The following is an 18,977-nucleotide window of genomic DNA, read 5'->3' on the forward strand; positions in this document are numbered from 1 at the left end:
TTTCCTTCTACTTGTGTGTGTCCAATTTTGCGCTGTTTCCCTCCTTGAGAAAGATGAAACAACTTGCCCAAGCCCCAATCCTATTCAGCGGGTCTCTCCATTAAACTCAGACCCTGCCCAAAGTTCTGAAAATTCACATTATACATCACAGATGTGAGCCCAATATGGTCCTTGTACTGACAAGAAAATCTTTTATCAGCATTAATCAAGAACTCGAACAATTAAAAGGACACGCAGGTGACATTGACCTGCACATTGCGAAGTGCATATACGGTTTTTGCAAGTGAAACATGCGGATGATGCAAGGCAAGCAACACTTACGGTCTTGGTGGGAAGCAGCAGCCAGGAGATGGTCTCGAGGTGAAGCAGCAGCTTGAGCGCCTGCAGAAGAAACACACCGGCAGAGACAGTGTCACACGACACCACTCATCTCAGCAAGATAAGTGCCAAGTGGCAGTGCAGTACGCGAGTAGTCTGTACCGTGCCAGGAGCAGCCGGGAATGTCTGCGTTGGCCACTGGAGGGGGGCTGCAAAGAAGAAGGGAGAAGAAATAAGCAGCCCACTCGGAGACTGTGGCTCCTGCTGTCCACAAGGCAAACACTTACAGGCAGCAGAGATGCGTTCCACGTTGCTGGAGCAGCGAAGCATCTTGGACTAGAGGGCGAAGTTGGACCTGCGTGTGAAGGAGCAAAGTGGAATTCAGGGTTTCGAGTCTCCCAGTGAAACATGCCGACAACGCAATGCAAGCGGCACTAACAGTCTTGGTGGGCAGCAGCAGCCAGGAAATGGCCTTGAGGTGAAGCAGCAGCCAGGAGATGGTCGTGAGGTGAAGCTGCAGCTTGAGCGCCTGCAGAAGAAACACACCGGCAGAGACAGTGTCACATGACACCACTCATCTCAGCAAGATAAGTGCCAAGTGGCAGTGCAGTACGCGAGTAGTCTGTACCGTGCCAGGAGCAGCCGGGAATGTCTGCGTTGGCCATTGGAGGGGGGGCTGCAAAGAAGAAGGGAGAAGAAATAAGCAGCCCACTCGGAGACTGTGGCTCCTGCTGTCCACAAGGCAAACACTTACAGGCAGCAGAGGATGCGTTCCACGTTGCTGGAGCAGGGAAGCATCTTGGACTAGAGGGCGAAGTTGGACCTGCGTGTGAAGGAGCAAAGTGGAATTCAGGGTTTCGAGTCTGCCAGTGCAAGCGGCACTAACAGTCTTGGTGGGCAGCAGCAGCCAGGAAATGGCCTTGAGGTGAAGCAGCAGCCAGGAGATGGTCGTGAGGTGAAGCTGCAGCTTGAGCGCCTGCAGAAGAAACACACCGGCAGAGACAGTGTCACATGACACCACTCATCTCAGCAAGATAAGTGCCAAGTGGCAGTGCAGTACGCGAGTAGTCTGTACCGTGCCAGGAGCAGCCGGGAATGTCTGCGTTGGCCATTGGAGGGGGGGCTGCAGAGAAGAAGGGAGAAGAAATAAGCAGCCCACTCGGAGACTGTGGCTCCTGCTGTCCACAAGGCAAACACTTACAGGCAGCAGAGGATGCGTTCCACGTTGCTGGAGCAGGGAAGCATCTTGGACTAGAGGGCGAAGTTGGACCTGCGTGTGAAGGAGCAAAGTGGAATTCAGGGTTTCGAGTCTGCCAGTGCAAGCGGCACTAACAGTCTTGGTGGGCAGCAGCAGCCAGGAAATGGCCTTGAGGTGAAGCAGCAGCCAGGAGATGGTCGTGAGGTGAAGCTGCAGCTTGAGCGCCTGCAGAAGAAACACACCGGCAGAGACAGTGTCACATGACACCACTCATCTCAGCAAGATAAGTGCCAAGTGGCAGTGCAGTACGCGAGTAGTCTGTACCGTGCCAGGAGCAGCCGGGAATGTCTGCGTTGGCCATTGGAGGGGGGGCTGCAAAGAAGAAGGGAGAAGAAATAAGCAGCCCACTCGGAGACTGTGGCTCCTGCTGTCCACAAGGCAAACACTTACAGGCAGCAGAGGATGCGTTCCACGTTGCTGGAGCAGGGAAGCATCTTGGACTAGAGGGCGAAGTTGGACCTGCGTGTGAAGGAGCAAAGTGGAATTCAGGGTTTCGAGTCTGCCAGTGCAAGCGGCACTAACAGTCTTGGTGGGCAGCAGCAGCCAGGAAATGGCCTTGAGGTGAAGCAGCAGCCAGGAGATTGTCTTGAGGTGAAGCAGCAGCCAGGAGATGGTCGTGAGGTGAAGCTGCAGCTTGAGCGCCTGCAGAAGAAACACACCGGCAGAGACAGTGTCACATGACACCACTCATCTCAGCAAGATAAGTGCCAAGTGGCAGTGCAGTACGCGAGTAGTCTGTACCGTGCCAGGAGCAGCCGGGAATGTCTGCGTTGGCCATTGGAGGGGGGGCTGCAAAGAAGAAGGGAGAAGAAATAAGCAGCCCACTCGGAGACTGTGGCTCCTGCTGTCCACAAGGCAAACACTTACAGGCAGCAGAGGATGCGTTCCACGTTGCTGGAGCAGGGAAGCATCTTGGACTAGAGGGCGAAGTTGGACCTGCGTGTGAAGGAGCAAAGTGGAATTCAGGGTTTCGAGTCTGCCAGTGCAAGCGGCACTAACAGTCTTGGTGGGCAGCAGCAGCCAGGAAATGGCCTTGAGGTGAAGCAGCAGCCAGGAGATTGTCTTGAGGTGAAGCAGCAGCCAGGAGATGGTCGTGAGGTGAAGCTGCAGCTTGAGCGCCTGCAGAAGAAACACACCGGCAGAGACAGTGTCACACGACACCACTCATCTCAGCAAGATAAGTGCCAAGTGGCAGCGCAGTACGCGAGTAGTCTGTACCGTACCAGGAGCAGCCGGGAATGTCTGCGTTGGCCATTGGAGGGGGGGCTGCAGAGAAGAAGGGAGAAGAAATAAGCAGCCCACTCGGAGACTGTGGCTCCTGCTGTCCACAAGGCAAACACTTACAGGCAGCAGAGGATGCGTTCCACGTTGCTGGAGCAGGGAAGCATCTTGGACTAGAGGGCGAAGTTGGACCTGCGTGTGAAGGAGCAAAGTGGAATTCAGGGTTTCGAGTCTGCCAGTGCAAGCGGCACTAACAGTCTTGGTGGGCAGCAGCAGCCAGGAAATGGCCTTGAGGTGAAGCAGCAGCCAGGAGATTGTCTTGAGGTGAAGCAGCAGCCAGGAGATGGTCGTGAGGTGAAGCTGCAGCTTGAGCGCCTGCAGAAGAAACACACCGGCAGAGACAGTGTCACACGACACCACTCATCTCAGCAAGATAAGTGCCAAGTGGCAGTGCAGTACGCGAGTAGTCTGTACCGTGCCAGGAGCAGCCGGGAATGTCTGCGTTGGCCATTGGAGGGGGGGCTGCAAACAAGAAGGGAGAAGAAATAAGCAGCCCACTCGGAGACTGTGGCTCCTGCTGTCCACAAGGCAAACACTTACAGGCAGCAGAGGATGCGTTCCACGTTGCTGGAGCAGGGAAGCATCTTGGACTAGAGGGCGAAGTTGGACCTGCGTGTGAAGGAGCAAAGTGGAATTCAGGGTTTCGAGTCTGCCAGTGCAAGCGGCACTAACAGTCTTGGTGGGCAGCAGCAGCCAGGAAATGGCCTTGAGGTGAAGCAGCAGCCAGGAGATTGTCTTGAGGTGAAGCAGCAGCCAGGAGATGGTCGTGAGGTGAAGCTGCAGCTTGAGGGCCTGCAGAAGAAACACACCGGCAGAGACAGTGTCACACGACACCACTCATCTCAGCAAGATAAGTGCCAAGTGGCAGTGCAGTACGCGAGTAGTCTGTACCGTGCCAGGAGCAGCCGGGAATGTCTGCGTTGGCCACTGGAGGGGCGGCTGCAAAGAAGGGAGAAGACATGAACAGTGTGTTCACATGCAAAGTAAGTTAATGACACGCAGAAAGAGAACTTACAATCTACGTGGGCAGCTGCTGCAAGGAGGAGTTCAGTGCCGTCACGCCATGAAGTCTGTCTGTCTGGACCTATTACATCAATGTAGTGGTGAACAATTAAATACTTCAACAAGAATCCTGCACCATTAGAGGGTGGTGCAAGGTGAAAAAAATACATGCTGAGAGGACACTGGCGCCCCATTCCGTAGCAGGTATGGAATCTGCCACTCTGATGACTGCAACACATCGGAGCAGTCCAGGCAGCCGCTGGGCGCAATCGCTACTAAAACCACTGCATTTTTTTTCGCAGCCGGAATCTTCAGTGGCACAGCCTTTGAACAGTCATGGCGGCTTCATCGTAGCATCGCAAACGTGCCGGCGGCAGAGAAATCGGCATCCGAGCGACGACAGCGCCTGCGCAGCCAGAGAGACACGGACGTCACGGCATGAACGGCTACATAAGGGCTTGCTGACCAGGAAGGGCCATCACATCGGAACAGTCCAGGCAGCCGCTGGGCGGAATCGCTACTAAAACCACTGCATTTTTTTCGCAGGTACGTGCAAAGGCTATCGCAGCCATTAAGTTATACATTGGCTACTGGACTGCTCCAAGTGTGTGCTAGAAATGGGCGACAGACAACCCTCCACGATTAAAGAGCTTTGTAAGGCACTCGCGGAAATGGCTGAGAAGTTTCAAAAAGGTCAGGGCGAATTAAAAGCAGATCTTACTAAGGTTTTTGAAACTGAACTTGGCGCTGTGAAAAAAGGCATGGATTTCATCAACAAGATGTTTGAGAAATTCAAAACCGAAATTACAGACGTCAGGAAAGAACTTGCTGATGCTAGGGCACAACAGCAGGCGGTGAGGATAGAAACCAGCCGCCTCATGAAAGAGCTGAACGAAACGAAGAAGGAGCTCATTGATCTGCAGCAATACAGCCGCCGGGAAAACCTGGAGATAAAGGGAATACCGGAAGTTCAAAATGAGGATCTTTTGGCCACAACTACAGCCATCTCCGCCTGTCTCAAGGTTCCGGTCAAAGAATCGTATATTGATGTTGTTCATCGTGTGCCTACCAAAGATAAAACTAAATCCAACATCATTGTCAAATTTACATCACGTGCAGCAAGGGACAAAATACTAAAGGAAGCAAAAAAATTACGGTTGAACACATCCAACTTGGGTCTCCCTGGAACAGAACCAATATATATAAATGAGCATCTCTGTCCTGCAAAAAAGGTTCTTCTAGGGTGTGCTCTGAAGGCGAAACGAGATAAAAATTGGAAGTTCACGTGGGTGGCGGATGGAAAAATCCTGATGCGCAGAACAGATAACTCCAGGGCCGTTCACATTTCATGCATGGATGATCTTGCTTTTGTGGTATAAGAACCATTCAACTGATACGAAGAGTAAGTCTGAATATGGCTTACACCACAGCTCAAATTGAACATATACGACTTGAGCATGGTTATCTGACCGTTTTGCACTGTAACGTACGTAGCATACGAAAGAATTTGGACACGTTGATTGCTTATGTATCTAAATTTACGTTCAGCTTCGATATAATCGCGGTTACGGAAACTTGGCTTAGAGAGGGCGAGACAGCAGAAATTCCCGGTTACTACATGCATTCCCAACCTAGAAAATGTTCGGCACGTGGAGGGGGCGTAGCGCTGTTTCTTAGACAGAATGTAGATAGCTACTATCTCAACGAATGCACGTTTACTAAAGACGCAATTGAATCCCTTTTTGTTCGCATCAAAGGCGGTATCACTGTCGGTGTTGTCAACCGTCCTCCAAACTCAAGCAAAAGCGATTTCATTTTGGCCATGGAAAGTATTCTGTTATCTACTACAACATCGAATGGTTCTTTAATTATTTGTGGTGATTTTAATATTGATTTGTCAAAGGATGATTGCCCTGATTATAGATATTTGCTACCTTCATTTCACGTCCAAAATGTTATCGCAGAACCTACACGAATAACCAATAACTCGGCCATTTTAATTGATCACATACTATGCAACATTGATATGAATGTATCTGCTGGTGTATGGGATGTTGCTATCGCTGACCACTGCGCAACGTTTGTGTTTTTGCCCCAAAAATACCTGAGTTCCGTGTTTGATGTGCCCGTGAAACGGAAAACTCGAGTAGATTATGATCTCGTAAGAACGTTACTGAATTCTGTCTCTTTTGAAGACATCTATGATGAGGACGTACAGATAGAATGTGCAACCTTTGTGCAAAGCATTACAAGGGCAATTGAACAATCAACGCGTCAGCGTTCCCGACATAATTACCAACAAGCAATTTGTCCTTGGTTGAGTACTGCTATACTTGACATGCTCAAAAAAAAGGATTCATTTTACCGAAGATGGAAGAATAATAAAACAAATGACTACTACCATAGTCAATTTAAGTATTACCGGAATAAGTCGGTCGCAATGATGAGGAGGTCAAAAAAAACAATATTACACAGATCTTATCGCTCGTCAAGGGGGTGATAATAGGAAGGTCTGGAGAATTGTAAATGATGTTATTGGAACGAGCCGGAAAGATACTGTTGTACCCGACAACCCCTCTACTGATGTCTGTAATTATTTCAATACCTATTTCACCAACATAGGTAAAATTGCTAGCAACGGACCTATCGCAGACGAAGCTGAAGATTTTCCAATGACCAATAATGTTTTCAATATTAATACAGTAACGCAGGGAGATATAATAAATATCGTAAACCAGCTATCGGAGAATAAAGCTGTCGGTTATGACGCAATACAAGCGAAAGTAGTGAAGCAAAACATTGACATTCTGTCGGTTCCCCTTCATCATATAATTAATCATGCAATTAACTCCGGTTCTTATCCAAATGTACTTAAAATTGCACGAGTTGTTCCAGTTTATAAGACTGGAGATCCGAACAATCCAAATAGTTACAGACCAATATCTGTGTTAAGCGTAATTAATACCATTTTCGAAAAATTAATATCTATACAGCTTAAAAAATATCTCCAGGAAAATCACGTAATTTGCCCGCAGCAGCATGGGTTTGTTCCCAACAGGACTACGTCCTCGGCCGTTGTAACACTTGCTCAAGTTATAAACAGCGCTCTTCACAAAAATCAGTTGGCAATAGGAGTGTTTTTGGACATTAAGAAAGCTTTTGACTCGGTTAATCATTCAATTCTAATAAATAAACTGGAAAAATATGTTATAATTGGCAACTCCCTTAAATACTTTGCGAGCTATCTTTCATCTCGAAAACAGAAAGTGGTAATCGATAATCACCATTCTTCATACAGTGACTTAACATGTGGTGTTCCGCAAGGATCAGTTTTAGGTCCTATTTTATTTTCCTTGTATGTAAATGATCTCCCACTCGCAATACAGAACTCCACAATACTAATGTATGCGGATGACACCGCAATTATATTTTTTGGTGATTCTCTATCTGAAATGCAAGATACCATACTAGCTGAAATGGACAGTATCTACTCATGGTTTTTGAAAAGTAAGTTCCCCATAAATACCGACAAAACTAAATGTGTCATCTTTCACTCGAGGAGAAAAGTAATTGATAATAGTTCTTTTAGTGTGTATATAAACGACAAACCAATTGAGAATGTAACTTCCTTCAAATATCTGGGTTTTGTCTTTGATTCACACCTACATTGGAAAGAACAAATACAAAAGGTGTGTAAAAAACTTGCGTTTAGTTGTTTCACATTAACCAAAGCGCGGTCTTTCTTCCCATGTAGTATGTTACGATCTTTATACTTCACTTTATTTCAGTGCCACATTATTTATTGTACGGAAGCCTGGGGGCTTACCTATGAAACATATTTTACGCCTTTATATCGATTACAACGACGAGCACTAAGAATAATATCATTTTCTGCATTCAACCGTCCTGTCAATACAATTTTAAAGGAATTTCGTGTACTTTCTTTTTCAACTATTCGGGAATACAAAATATCTCTTTTAGTAAACACAATTATAAACCATAACTTCCCTGTACCCTTAGCACGTTTTTCTATCCCTGTTCGGATTGATTGATTGATTGTAGGGTTTAACGCGCCGACGCAGCGCAGGCGATGAGGCGCGCCGTAGTGGAGGGCTCCGGATTAATTTCGACTACCTGGGGATCTTTAACGTGCGCCGAAATCTCGTACACACGGGCGTTTTTGCTTTTCGCCTCCATCAGAAAAGCGGCCGCCGCGGCCGGGAATCGAACCCGCGACCTCGTGCTCAGCAGCGGAACGCCTTAGCCACTGAGCCACCGCGGCGGGTTCCCTGTTCGGAGCACTAGGCAAGCATCCAACGGCAACTTCAACTTGCCAATATGTCATAACGTTTATGGCGAAAGGCTTATTGAATTCTACGGTGCCAAAGTGTGGAACGATGTACCTATTCAAGTGAAAACTGCGAGGAACTTCAAATTGTCTTGCAAGATGTTTTATTTGGATAAACAGAATGCAGTTTAATGATGCCATTGTGATTATAGTGGATGTTTATACTGTTTTGTGTTTCATTTATTCCTTGCCTATTTTGTTCATTTTCTTTATCTTCGAACCTCGGTGGATACCTGCGACTCATTTGTATGTGTATTTTTGTATTGGACCGGAAACTAGCCTCCTGGCTATCGGTCCAAATAGTCTGTAAACCTTTTTCCTGTGTTGTGATAATAAAGCTCTTGATTGATTGATTGATTAAAACTGAATGAAACCTGGAAAAAGTAAGCTGCGAAACTTGTGAGAAACTTTAGCACACATAAATGCTGGAAATTACGTGTACTCACCAGCAGCAAAAGACTCCTTGGATAGTTCGGGGCCTCGTGAGCAACGTTGATTGCAGAATGGTGCATCTCCTGTATGCATAGGTAGGATTGCAGACGCATAGGTGGAAAGGTATCCAGTAGACAAAACAGTAAAATGGTGCACTTACGTCGAGCAGGTGGCTTGCGCTGCTGTGGTGGCTTCCTGTGTGAAAAAATGCTGGGAATGGCATTTTGTTTCAGCTTTTTAACGCCAGGCTTCTCCAATATCCGTTTCTCAAATTGGTCTTCCGTGAAGTGATCCTATTGAGAAAGACAAAAATTGCACCACAGAGTCTCGGATCTCGGATATCTGAAGTATAGGTATAATGCCAGAGAGTAGCGATCGTTCAAACGTGGCAGGGTTGAATTCGCATTTCCACATTTGCTCAGTGCCACATCCAACGTCAACTTGCGGCTAATAAACGCTGAACAAAAATAGGTCTGCTGAAAATACATTTACATCGCGTGTTTGGGTCACATGACAATGACCGGATATGCTACACCGTTGACAATTAAAATGAAGTAAGCGGACAACCTGCAAGTTCGCGCCCTCACATGTAAAGCAAGCGTTAACACGTAATGAACGGCCCCCTGTACGCTAGCATACGCGGAAGAGAGGGTACGTGTACAACCATTGCGGGGCAAATATGCATTTCAAGCGGCCACTCAAATGCGCACGAATTTAACGAAGCGACAACAGAAATTACGAATGAACGCTAGTGTAACGGCGCGGTCACTAAATTAGGTAAGCTTTTTAACCTAGCCGAAAATTTTTTCCCTCTAATTGCCCCAATGTGCGCCGCACGTTACGCAGCAAATCGCTTCAATGTCATCACAACGGGCTTATAATACAACCGGGGTGCCTACACAATACAAGATTCCACGCTACAGAGCCCACACGCACTCTGAACGCATTCGCTACACGGTCGGACGCAAGCTGCCATCGACCAAAACGCGAGCGCGAATGCAGCTGAAATTCTTTGCGGTACAGCAACCGTACGACCACCGACTGGAGATGCTACGCCCTTGATTCCGCCAAAAAGTAAGAGCGCACACAACCAATACACGGACTCAGGCCTAAAGCAAAGCTTACGACGTGACGAACTTCCCGCAGTGCGCGATGTCTGCTTAGAACAAAGGGTGGACGACCGTTGCGAGGCGAATACGCATTTCTTCGTAAGTGAACGCTCAAACGTGCGCAGAATTTGACAAAGGGGGAACAAAGTGCAAAAACGTACCCACTGGCCGAGAGAGAACACCCGCACGCTGAACACAAGTTCGCTACATAGTCGGACGCAAGCTGCCGTCGAACAAAACAAGCGCGAATACGCGTGAACTCAATTTCGGCACGGCAACCTTACGAAAACCGACTACGCCCCTGATTCTGCTGGAAAGTAAGCGCGCACACAACAAATACGCGGCCTCAGTTCTAAAGCAAAGCTTACGACGTGTGACAAACTGCCCGCAGTGCGTAATGCCTGCTTAGAACAAAGGGTGGACGACCGTTGCGGAGTGAATACGCATTTCTTCGGAAGTGGCCGCTCAAACGTGCGCATAATTTGGCAAAGCGGGAACAAAAAGTGCAAAAACTTACCTCGCAAAGTCGTGATGATAGCGTGGGCTTGAAGTCTGCCCGTCCAATTCTGTGCAGCCAAACTTTTCTCCTTTCTGCGTTGCGTTGGCTGGTCGGAATTAAGAAGAGTCTTTTTCCATCACTGACCTTATTCGAGCAGCCGAAGGCACAACAACTCGGCATCGCGACGCTACGTGAAGTTGACGCCGACGCGACACTTGTTTGAAACGAGCACCTGACTCTTCGGTTGTTGTCGGTTGTAATACGCCTCGAGCTTCGCGATCGCTGCGCCGCCTGCCGCCGCTTCTCCGCGGCGTTGACGGGATTTGCGATGCGTGGCTGATAGGGGCTCGTGCAGTGTTTTGGTTCTGTTTCGCTTCTTTTCGCCTTTCCGCGCCCCCCAAAAAAACTTCTTATGGTGACGTCTATTGGCGAAGAGTATGTTTAGGTCACTTAAAGGAGTACTGACACGAAATTTTTATGTTACGTTTTTTTCGCTGCTATGCGTGCCTACCAGCCCACTAATCATAGAATGACAGATTAGACGGTCGAGCGCAGCGTAAACATTCATTTACGGCGTCGTTTATTCGTGCCAGTTTCGGTTTCGACTGAAAAACGCCGAGCGGCCGCCATGACAGCATGTATAACATGACGTCACCATTCTTGCCGTATCGCTGCCTCTCTGGAAGCGCGCGCGAGCGAGCGCACGCGCGCGCCCAGACCGGCCGAGGTTTTCGCCGTCCACACAGGCCCGGGCAGCATGACGTCAGTCGCAAAACCATGACGTGTACACACGCCCGAGCAGCGCGCGCCAACCACAGCCAGCGCGTCGGCTTCGTCACGGGAGCCCCGACGTCGACAGTTTGGGGCACGTAGCAGATGATGTCACGTCGGCCCGCTCTGGGCTTTCTCGTGCGGGCGAAGATTAAAATGGATTTTAAATATGTTTCGCTGAACGGTTGCTGTTGAAACTTGCTGGGAGATATCTCCTGATAAAAAGGAAGCGTTTTACATAGTTATCTCAGCTTTGAAATTTCGTGTCAGTACTCCTTTAAAAAGCAGTTGCGTCTTCGTAGAGTACGCGATCGCCTGCAAGAGCTACCCGGGGACGCGGTTCTGCGCGCTTCGTCGCCGCTCTTCCGGGCGTCGGCGACGGCAGCAAGATATCACCCATGACATCTCCAAAACATCAGGCACAATCGAATTATACTATCGCTTCGTTTAGACCTGATACTGGCACAATGAGAGGTTGGCTTCATTTTGCAGCGTGGACAACGAATGCAGCTTCGTTTCGAATATATACGTCGCAGAAAAATATGTTTCGGGGATGTGATTACCCAATGCCGCATAATAACTTATGCCTTTTATAAGAATATAAACCATGCAAAAATGTTAAGTATATTCCAAGCCTGTGCGTCATTAAATATGTGCCCACACACGCCATATAGCAAGAACCAAGGCAAGTTAATGAAACCGCGGAAAAATAAATGCTGTGCAAGTGCGGAATTAAGAAACATAGCTCTAACGGAAATAAAAAAAACAGTGCAACTTCTGACATGCTAAAGACATTCGTCGAAACATAAGCCAGGTAGGGTTCACTAGACCAACTATACGCGAAATGCGCTGCTATTCCGCGATACATTGCGGGGGGGGGGGGAGGGGGAGGGGGACGCTGTGTACAAATGCGGAGCGGAATCAAGCAATGAACGTTTTAGTAATCCCACACACAAATCTCTCGTTCACTTTCCTTTTGTTTTTCTACTTCAACGAAGAGCTGATCGTACGGCGGACGCATTTTTAGAAGTTACAGGGTAGGCTGTTCAACAAACGATGAAAGGTGTCGTCGGAAGAGTGTAGTATGTGATAAGGCCCTCTGATTTCAGTTTCTGGTTTATTCTGCAGGCTCCCTGTGCTGTATGACGATATTTCAAAGAAGCATTTAGTCGCGGACGTGAATTATATTCTAAGCCCGTCTCCCCGCTGCTCGCAGAGGATATATGTAGCAGATGAGTGTTTGCAGGCGCTCACCTCACGACAAGACGACTCTGTCGTGTGCTGATCCCCGAGTATTATTATGCATTGTCCATCGTACGTTTGTTGAATATTCCCGAAATTAACACAGACTGGCTTGTAAATGGTGGTGATCAATATATGAGGTATAATATTGGCAAACGTATGGCGTGCTGTCAGGTATGAGTGGTCCGCTGATTTGTAAGCGCACAAAACCGATTTAAATCGTAGTGTATAGACGTAGCATGGACATGTGAGGAACCGGTGGTTACGGAGACACGGCTACTAAATTCAGGTCAGTGTAACTACAATCGGCTCCATCATACGCCGGTTCCGCGACGCTGGCCTGTGACACACACCTGGCGCTTATACAGACCGAATATACCACACTAAGATCGCGTCAGAAACATTTACTCACTCGTAAACACACCCTATTTGCGAACAGAGTGACTGCTCCACATAAACATGGATTTCAAGCGCCCGCAAATGGTAAAGCTCAGTCGTGAACGTGCCGCAAAAGCAGCGGCAGCACTGGGGAATGGGGCGCGGACTCCCGCGGCTGCTTTCGAAACGGGCCGCTAGGGGGATTTCAGTGGCGCCTCTACAGGCCGCGCTCGAGGCGTATACGCTGGCAGCTTCGAAAAGGCTTGCTCCGAGGTAGCTGAGCCTAAAATGGCGAATTAAAGAGACAGCGGCGGCGAAGAGAAGAAAAAACAAACGCGGGGACGAGGTACTACGTCACTGGCCGTTGGCCAATGGTGCGCGGCGTTCGCCGGCGAAAAAGAAAATGGCAAAAAACGAAGGAGGAAAGGAGCGCGGGCGAGGGCGAAAGGCGGCGAGATCTAAAGATGGCGCTACCTTAGTTATTTCAGGGACCTTACTCGCCCATGTTAAGGCGCGACATCTGCCGCAGTATTGCAGAATGCAGTACGTTGTCGAACGCTCCTAATAAGTCGAGGCCGAGGATGGCCGCTTTGTCTAAGGATCTCTTGGTCGTCCGGTCTATGATTTTGTGCCTTAGGAGGAGCATCGCGTCCTGGCTGCTCGGTCCCGCCCGAAATCCGAGCATGGTGTTGGGGTATAGCTCGTTCTGCTTCAGATACCGTTGCCACCGATTTAGAAGCACGTGTTCTAGGACCTTGCCCAAACACGACGTCAGCAATATCGGGCGCAGGTTCTCGATGTATGGCGGTTTCCCGGGCTTGGGGATGAGCACCGTGCGCGCCTCCTTCCACTTGCGGGGCAGAACGCCACTGCGCCAGCAGTTGTTGTAGTACCGCGTGAGAGCCGCGATTGCGCCGTCACTGAGGTTGCGCAGCTCCATGTTCGACACGCCGTCGGGGCCGGCCGCCGACTTTCCGTTGATCTTTTGCAGAACCGCGCGAATTTCCCACTCCTCGATGTCCACGTCGAGTTCTGGGTTGACGTCGCCCTCGTAGCTCGGCGGGGGCGAGGGTGGCGTGAAAACAACTGAATTTTACGTCCGAAAGGATGCAAATTAAAAAATCACGCTGGCCTTCTTATCCGCATGTTAGGGCAATTAAATAGGCATCATTTTCAAGAAAAAACGAATGGGAGATATCATCTGTCTGTGTGGGTGTTTAGGAATGTGTAAAAACACAGTGTCTTCCCGTAATTCTGCTTGCCTCTATTGGGAGGGTGTCACTGAAAAATGTATAAAAGTGTTTAGATACCCGAGTAAGTTGCGCTTCGATATGTGAATGGGTGACCGAGAAAATCGCGAATTCGCGAAACCACAATTTCGCCCTTTTTCTCAGTAAGGAGTGCAAATTCCGAAAAACCCGCCTTAGTGAGCACCTACTCAATGACGCAAATAAACTAGCGAAATTTCAAGTATCTAGACCTAACAGCTTTCGCTGGGCGTTGATGAGTCAGTCAGTCAGTCAGTCAGTCGGTCGGTCGGTCGGTCGGTCGGTCGGTCGGTCGGTCGGTCGGTCGGTCGGTCGGTCGGTCGGTCGGTTGGTCGGTCAGTCTGTCAGTCTGTCAGTCTGTCAGTCAGTCGGGCACTTCTGTTTGTAGGTATAGATGAGACGGCCGCTGCGCAGGGTCAGCGCAGAGCGAGTAGCGCGCAGCACCAACGTCTTCCTCCTCTTCTACCACTCGCGAACATTCAGTTCGTTTTCGTTGTCTTCTCGCCTAGTTCAGTTGCTTCACTTTCCAAGGTAACATTTTCCCCCGGGGCAGACGAAGCTCGCCGAGCGAGTTAAAGGCTGCGAGAGTGACAGCGTTTCAGCCAAGGAGGAGGTCGAGGATAAACATTTTCATTGTGGGAAAATGTTGCGTGGACTCTTCAGGAGGCGAAGTCCTCCGTCCAGGACCCCGTATGCCTTGCCAGCCGCTACAGCCCACTCCACCAGCCGAAGCTGTTGAGACAGGCATGAGCTGGACAGGGCGCGCCTCCAGAGCTCGGGAGAGTTGTAAGGATTGGGCTTGGGGAGAGGGTGGGAGGGGAATCCACCAATTATGTGGAAAAGAGTGCAGTCTGCTCCACAAAAGGGGCAGCTAGGGGACGTAATTTGTTCGGAGTTGTGGCAGACTACTTTTGGGTGGGGAAAGGTGTTTGTTTGCAAGGCACGGTAGCCCAGCTACGTGCACGAGCTGGGTCCTGCTCGAGCGGTGACCGCTAGACGTCACTTTGGCGACGACAGAGTTCAAATCGTTGAAGCGAGAGAGCACAACGATCGGTGCGGAGTAAGTGGAGAGGAATTTTTTGTGTAGTGCTTTCTTGCGTACCGGAGAGCATAGCCAAGCTTGTTCACCTGAAGTGAAAGCGACGGGAGAATGTCGATCATCGTAGCGAGCCTTGGTACGAGTTTGCGACCTTCGAGTACGAATACGGGAGAGCGGGCGCGCTTCTTCAGCACGGCATAAAGTTTGGGCGAGTGAGAGGTAATGATGTAGTGAGAAGGGCAAGATGCTGTCCAGAAATGTACGTGAAGCACGGGCATACAGACCACATGGTTTGGGGATGGTATGCGGTGCTTTGGCGAGAGACAGAGCCACGAAGTCTCAATAGTTATTCTAAAACGTCTGCTTCTTCTCCCTCTTATTCATTGTTGCTGCGCATTTCTTTCCCTTTTCTTTTTTTTACCTCAATATGTTCACGCCCATCTGACTACACCATAAAAGCGGGAGATTTCTAGCACAGGCAATGTTGCCCCTCGCAAGCGGAGTGCAGCAGAGGACGGCGCCGCGAGTCCCTAAGCGGACGTCAGAGCCAGGGGCGCCACTAAAACATCTCACCTCCAATAAGGCGAATCGGCTGATTGATTGACTAATTCATCAACACCCAGACAAAACTGCTTCAACTACACACTTGCACTTTCGGGAGTAAATTTGTGTCATGGCGTAGGGCTCACTAAGGCGGGTTTTTACGAAATTGTACTGCTGACCAAGGGAAAATGCGAAATTGTGTTTTCGTAATTCGTCATTATCTCCTTAGCCCGTTCACATATCCAAGTGCTTTTTGCTGACTTGTGTTGCCCTTACGAATATCTGAAAAGTAGTGTTCCGATTTTCCCCTAACAAACACAATTGAGCAGATTCTGCATTTCCGTACAAGATTGATGTTCTGAAAAATCCTGCAATAAATGTTCCGCTGATTGAGTTAGCCTATTGGTTTTTGCTAATAAATGTCACTAATACAAAGGCGCAACACATATTTTAAGAATTTCGCCCTGTGACTCCGGTAAATAGGCGAAAAGAATTTTTTTAAATGACACGCCAGAAGCTGAAAAGGCCTAACAGGTGATATCAACGCCCATCTAAACTGCTCATTCAAGTGGCTTCATACTTCATGATGGCATTCTTATTATACTGAATGAGCGCAATATTCCTGAAATTTTTGAAAATTGCTTCCGGAAAGAGTGAAGAGAGCTAAAATAGTTTTCGTATATTTATTTTTATCTCAGGCCAGTTCGGATATTGAACTGGTTTTTGTGGATATGGGTAACCTATACGGATATCTATAAACTGCTTTGGGAGATTTGTGGCAGCACCCACCTATGGGGTGCTGCCACACAATCAGGATTTTGGCAAACTTACGCGTTGCAAGAAATTGCCCAATTACTAAACAGCCCGTTGATATGTGCAATCCGTTTTTGTTTGCAACTGCTGCCGATACAGTTGTCCAAAAACCAACTTCAAGATTTAATTATAACACGCGTATAAGACGCGAGCGCCATTTTTTAACCTATCCCTCCTTGGACGTGGAATTCAGTCTGGCGTTCCCATAGCTCTCGCCCTCTGTGGGGCTTTCTGCAATCACGCCCCTCCCCGAAACGGTGACTGGTGAGTTCCCTTCCCACCTACTGAGATAACACTTCCCATTGGTATGCAGTCGTTTGAGCACACCATCTAATTTGTTTCGGGAGTGTTCCAGTAAAACACGAGCCTTTTCCCAGTACCACACGCCTCTGTATACAGTAGGAGGAGCCCGTGTATCGACAGCAGGCAGGAGTTGCTCACTGTGTACCACTTCACGGTGAACTGCCTAATTATGACAAGAAAGAACTGAACAGGTGTCATGCCCATTAGTGTCATTAGTGATAGAAGCCCACCCGGACATCGCCCGGTACTACCGCTAGTCTCTTGCACACGGCTGGCATGGTTCTGGTATCCCTTGGGTTGTCGCATCATTTGAGGAAGAGGGTGAGAAGGAGGAGCAACACCAGTGCAGTGTGCGGGATCCCTGCTATACTCGGTTACAACTCAAGAACGGCACCACCTCATGTAGTGTATCACTCCGCCAAACGCCGGACCCATGACGTCAGTGCGCGCGCGTTTTGAAAGGGGTTTGCTATGAATGCGTGATATCGTCTGCCTTGTCTCACGCAGTTTGTTTGTCGTCACTGGAGTCGTTTATAAGCATATTAAGTCCGAAAAATCACGGGAACGGCTCACGCCATATTCAAAATATTCCCAGTAACGCCCTACTTGCGCCGCGCGGAGAAACATCCGGCTACGGTGATAAGGCACAGCGGCAACTTCCGGTGCCGTTCTTAGGTTGTCACCGAGTATAGCACAGGACTCCGATGGACCGGTCCGCCATATTCGCTCTTTCAATTAGCCAAAGCTGCTTACTGAAGTATCAGCGGGCAGACTCACTCCTCGCGAGTTGGATTAGGGATTGGATCACGGTCTGGGCTCCTCTGGTATGCCACCTCCATATGGCAGAGTGTAGCTGGGCTTCCGCAGTGCCTGCTCAGGGGTCGCATATTGTCGGGTGGATGGCGTGTAACCGCGAGGGGTCTTCGTCGGAAGCTGTCCAAGGGTAACTTCTTGTTCTTGTGTTGGTTGTCCGGCCGGCTGAGGGAAGCTACGTCATGTGGGCATACACCAGAAAGTCGTTATTTATTTATTTATTTATTTATTTATTTATTTATTTATTTATTTATTTATTTATTTATTTATTTATTTATTTATTTATTTAGTTAGTTAGTTAGTTAGTTAGTTAGTTAGTTGCAATACAGTTACTCTCGTTCGAGTGCAAAGCAGGTGGACGTACATAATGTGCATGCAAGCAGGTATGATTGAGCAGGTTTCCTACTTGTGAAAAAAACAAACTTGCACACAGACACAAATAATTACACATAGTTACACGTACACATGTGCATACAAGCTACAGTAACTAGAAAAACAATGAAACAAGCCGATCACACTGGTAAAAATAGCGCCACTACAAAGCTACAGCAATGAAAACTACTCAAACAAACAAGCCCACACAGCAGCTAAAAATGCTACACGTGTGCCAAGTTAGATTCGCGTGATAATGAGTGTTTGTCACGCAAATTTGTATTAACCATTAAATCTATCATATCGCTTAACTTAGATAAAGAGTCTGTGCTGGTTATCACCGACAGCAGTTTATTCTACTCGTGCATTGCAACGGGAAAAAACGAGTACATAAACGTGTCGTTACTAGGGTATGCTCGCAATCTGTAATCAGCCACGCTTATACGTGCCAGACTTTGTCGCGTCGGCCGGACGCAGGAGGTGACGTCGAAGCTGGCACTGCCGCCGGAGCGCGTCTGCTCCAGCTTCACGCTGGTGCTCCGCTACCGCACCGCTTCCGGCCGCGCGGGGAGGCTGGGCGGCAGCAACGCCGACGGCTTCGCTCAGTACCACGAGTGCGCCCACATGCCCTCCGAGGAGGACAGCAGTGCCGCTGCTCTTGGCTGCGACCAGCGACTCATCACCGCCGGCGGCTCGAGCGGACACCGCATTGCTTTCGACGGGTAAGCCGTCCTTGATAAGCAAAATTGCGCCCACATCCCAGCGAGGGGAACCCTGTGTAGATGCGACGCATCGTGGGGTTCACTTGGTGTTTCCGTTGGATTGTTTCTGAAATCTCGTGAAACGTGTCGGGAACGCGTATGATTATTATGTTTTATGATTATTATTATGTTTTATTGGCCAATCTTGGTCAATCTCTCTAAGTGGTATGCTTGGGGCTTCGCTGTCGCAACGACCTTTACTCCATCATTGTTGCTGTAAGTGGGAGCTTCTTTTCTTTTATTGCAAGTGTTAGTCATTGCCCCATCATGCGTTGTATCAGTAGCTTCTCGACCAGATTTAGGGGAAATCCCCAAGGTGGAGTAAGTTTCTGTGAAAGAAAGTTTGACATCCACCTAAATGCAGCCATACGGCTACAAAGGAAAGCTAAACAGCTTTCTCAGAAACTTCGCAGTTGAAGAAAAATTC

The 18,977-nt window shown here is 48.6% G+C and overlaps 2 protein-coding genes and 1 long non-coding RNA gene across 3 annotated transcripts; all 3 read right to left on the minus strand.

Moving 5' to 3' along the window:
• Positions 1-221: 221 nt before the first annotated feature.
• Positions 222-1,435, minus strand: LOC144167844 (uncharacterized). Its single transcript, XM_077697003.1, has 6 exons — positions 1,394-1,435; positions 1,205-1,294; positions 1,073-1,141; positions 481-527; positions 322-381; positions 222-248 (listed from the first exon to the last, which is right to left on the minus strand). Exons 1-6 carry the CDS (start codon positions 1,428-1,430, stop codon positions 222-224), a joined length of 330 nt encoding a protein of 109 aa, XP_077553129.1. The 5' UTR covers positions 1,431-1,435.
• A 1,103-nt stretch (positions 1,436-2,538) lies between these two features.
• LOC144167845 (uncharacterized) lies at positions 2,539-4,112 on the minus strand. Its single transcript, XM_077697004.1, has 9 exons — positions 3,873-4,112; positions 3,749-3,796; positions 3,530-3,649; positions 3,398-3,466; positions 3,272-3,319; positions 3,053-3,172; positions 2,921-2,989; positions 2,780-2,842; positions 2,539-2,552 (listed from the first exon to the last, which is right to left on the minus strand). The coding sequence occupies exons 1-9, from the start codon at positions 4,096-4,098 to the stop codon at positions 2,539-2,541; spliced, it is 777 nt and encodes a 258-aa protein (XP_077553130.1). The 5' UTR covers positions 4,099-4,112.
• A 4,514-nt stretch (positions 4,113-8,626) lies between these two features.
• LOC144168775 (uncharacterized) lies at positions 8,627-10,378 on the minus strand. Its single transcript, XR_013322227.1, has 3 exons — positions 10,266-10,378; positions 8,800-8,834; positions 8,627-8,722 (listed from the first exon to the last, which is right to left on the minus strand). It is a non-coding gene; the product is annotated as an uncharacterized LOC144168775 (long non-coding RNA).
• Positions 10,379-18,977: the final 8,599 nt, after the last annotated feature.

Source organism: Haemaphysalis longicornis, unplaced genomic scaffold (genome assembly GCF_048455015.1).
Source record: "Haemaphysalis longicornis isolate Haplotype H1 unplaced genomic scaffold, Haemaphysalis longicornis Haplotype H1 scaffold_2, whole genome shotgun sequence".
NCBI lineage: Eukaryota > Metazoa > Arthropoda > Arachnida > Ixodida > Ixodidae > Haemaphysalis > Haemaphysalis longicornis.

Coding starts and splice junctions, on each gene's coding strand:
- LOC144167844 (XM_077697003.1), bottom strand. CDS start 1,430: ATGGCCAACGCAGACATTCCCGGCTGCTCCTGGCACG. Junction 1,142..1,204: donor TGCTGCTGCCCACCAAGACT/GTTAGTGCCGCT, acceptor CTTCACACGCAG/GTCCAACTTCGCCCTCTAGT. Junction 249..321: donor TGCTGCTTCCCACCAAGACC/GTAAGTGTTGCT, acceptor CGCAATGTGCAG/GTCAATGTCACCTGCGTGTC.
- LOC144167845 (XM_077697004.1), bottom strand. CDS start 4,098: ATGTGTTGCAGTCATCAGAGTGGCAGATTCCATACCTGCTACGGAATG. Junction 3,650..3,748: donor TCCCGGCTGCTCCTGGCACG/GTACAGACTACT, acceptor TTTCTTCTGCAG/GCCCTCAAGCTGCAGCTTCA. Junction 3,173..3,271: donor TCCCGGCTGCTCCTGGCACG/GTACAGACTACT, acceptor TTTCTTCTGCAG/GCGCTCAAGCTGCAGCTTCA.